The sequence below is a fragment of the Sardina pilchardus genome, chromosome 8, assembly GCF_963854185.1.
Source record: "Sardina pilchardus chromosome 8, fSarPil1.1, whole genome shotgun sequence".
Classification (NCBI taxonomy): domain Eukaryota; kingdom Metazoa; phylum Chordata; class Actinopteri; order Clupeiformes; family Clupeidae; genus Sardina; species Sardina pilchardus.
Genome location: NC_085001.1, coordinates 17,243,999 through 17,246,498, shown reverse-complemented (window position 1 = coordinate 17,246,498; position 2,500 = coordinate 17,243,999). Strand labels below are relative to the sequence as shown.

Below are 2,500 nucleotides of genomic sequence, written 5' to 3'. Positions count from 1 at the left end.
AAACTCCTATGTTTATATTACACAAGGCAAGCTCACTTTATTTATATAGCAGATTTCAAACACTGTATCAAAATGAGAAAACAAACTTACAACTGGCATTACTATTACATTACCTCTGTCACTGTATAGCTTAGACTATAGTCACTGCTATCTGTATCTTTCTTAGACTGCACAGAATGTCTGGTTTGTTTTCTTTCATCTAAGGCATGAACAAACATGTTGAATACGTTCCTAAAATAACTAAATTCTCAACTTCATAAAAACAATAATGTCTATAAGGGAGGCTTTTTCAGCACTACATGGACAGACAGTGCTTGGCATGGCTTCTAGTTATCCCCTTGGCATTGATTGATGTCCAGACATGGAGCTACTGAGGTTCTGGATGTGATAAAGCATCCAGTGACCTGAATCTGGGTTAAGCGATAATTTCCCTCTTAGGATAAACAGATGGGTATCAGACATGACGGCAGTTATGATACTAAACATCAGAGAGCGAGAGGGACTGGGGGACTACGTCAGCCATTATGGCATCCAAGTTACTGCAGACAGGGGTCACAGCAAATTTATTTATTAGGTTTATATCTTTTGACATGTAAAAGTACAAAACCTTTTCGGGACTTTTCTAAAACATGTCATCGAGGGATATTATTTGGTTCGTATCATACTTGTCATGTTTATATCATACTTGTTATTCCTGGCGTATTGCAAACAAGTGCTTGGCTTTTTAAACTTGATTGACATTATACAGCTTTTGCAAACTTTTCCAGATGTGAAACAGACAAGGTGATTTTCACGAGCATTGGTTTCCTGACCAGGTCATACTCAGATCTAAGTGTGAGGTCTCGTACCAGATGCTAAATATCTGCTTCAAGCCTACAGGTGTGGAAACCCCATATTGTCTGCTTCTACATCTACACTTCAGAGCATCAGTAGTCATACATACTAGTACTACTGATACGTATACATGCACTGATACTACATACTAAATACACTGGTATACTACCGACAAAGACAATGATCATTCAGTACTAGGCAAGAGAGTTCCCCTGTCCCCATCCCCAAGTCTGAACTGCACAGTCACCATTCTTAATCCTTCGTGCATGTAGGTATCACCGGCTGGTTTCACTTCGCTTAGTCGCTTCAGACCCTCTTCAATTTGATAACTAGAAAAAAATCACAAGAGAACAGAACTGACCTGAGTCAATTGAATTGAACTGGAATATTTTGAATTGAGATGAACTGAGAAGGCAGACATAAGTAAGACACACACAAGTAAAAACACATAATATTTCTCAGAGGTAGATCACTATTTGTTATCATACTAATAAAGTTGACACTGATATTATCTTGATGTGAAACCCACGTACCTGTCTCCAGTTAGAGGTAGCATGACCTCGGCCTGAGATGAGAACACAATGAAGGATACTCTCAAGCTTGGGCTTCAGAAAGCAAAGAAGTGCAGGGCAGGGAGAGATAAAAAAAAAAAAAAAACAGAGATTTGATTGTCAAACATACTTCTATTGCATTAACCAAATATATACACATAGATCATGGCAAACTTGCATGGAGGACATCCGAAAGGGAGTAACAGCAACAGCCAAGATTCTCTGGCTGTACATCGTACATTGGATCTTTTGCAACTATCAGCAACCTTCTATTCAACAGCATTTCTAAAAGGTGCTTCAAGCTACAGTAGGTTACACAGCTTCTAAGCTAAAACATTTAGTGTATCATGCAGCAAACATCACCTCACCATCCACTAGCTGCCTGTGCCCTGAATATACCGTAAAAAACACGGTCTCTGTGGACAGGCCAGACTTCAAAAACAGCAACAAAAACAACTTGGTCCAGCCTGGACCATAAAAACATAAAGTGGTTCAGCCAATAACCGACAAAATGCGCATTTAGGAGAGTTTCAATGCACGGGAGAGGACGGGGAGGGAGTGGCAAGCTAGCTCTCTGTTTTGCTTGAACGTGATTGACATTACCCAACATCGCTTAGAGCACCTCTAAAGGTAATCATGTCAATGCATTTTTTTTAATTACAAATGAATGGTCATCTGAGCATCTATAGACAGTCTGTGGGCAGCCTATCCAAGTAAAGTGTGACCAAATGTGCACATGTTGTTACTGTAAATGTCTTAAATCATAGTTCACACAATGCTGACTTTAATGCAGTTTCTAATGTAAAATACATTATTCACTATAGTATAACACTATTTTTCCAGCTCTGGGGTAGTTCCCCCCAATATGATTCCATTCCTGAATCTTGACTGTGGGAGAGAACAAAAATATAAGATTCAATTTAGTCAATGCACTAAAAATCTGTGATGGATAATCCTATCTTACCCTCAGTATAATGACAGCTGTGTCATTTTTTAAAGGGCATCTGAATGTTCTTCAGACATGACAGCCAGCAGCCTGCTATGACACTACAGCTAAAATTAGCGTCTGGCTAACGAGCCCGCTAGGTGTGAAACACTGGAACTAACCACTAAAG

General features: G+C 39.4%; 1 protein-coding gene across 1 annotated transcript in view; it reads right to left on the bottom strand.

Moving 5' to 3' along the window:
• Nucleotides 1–2,500, bottom strand: part of antxr2a (ANTXR cell adhesion molecule 2a) — a 67,621-nt gene that overhangs the window by 59,317 nt on the left and 5,804 nt on the right. The window contains exons 3-4 of the mRNA XM_062543018.1: nucleotides 1,368–1,439; nucleotides 1,082–1,163 (exon numbers count right to left, since the gene is read on the bottom strand). Of these exons, the coding sequence (XP_062399002.1) occupies nucleotides 1,082–1,163; nucleotides 1,368–1,439 (154 nt within the window). The remainder of the gene's footprint in view (nucleotides 1–1,081; nucleotides 1,164–1,367; nucleotides 1,440–2,500) is intronic.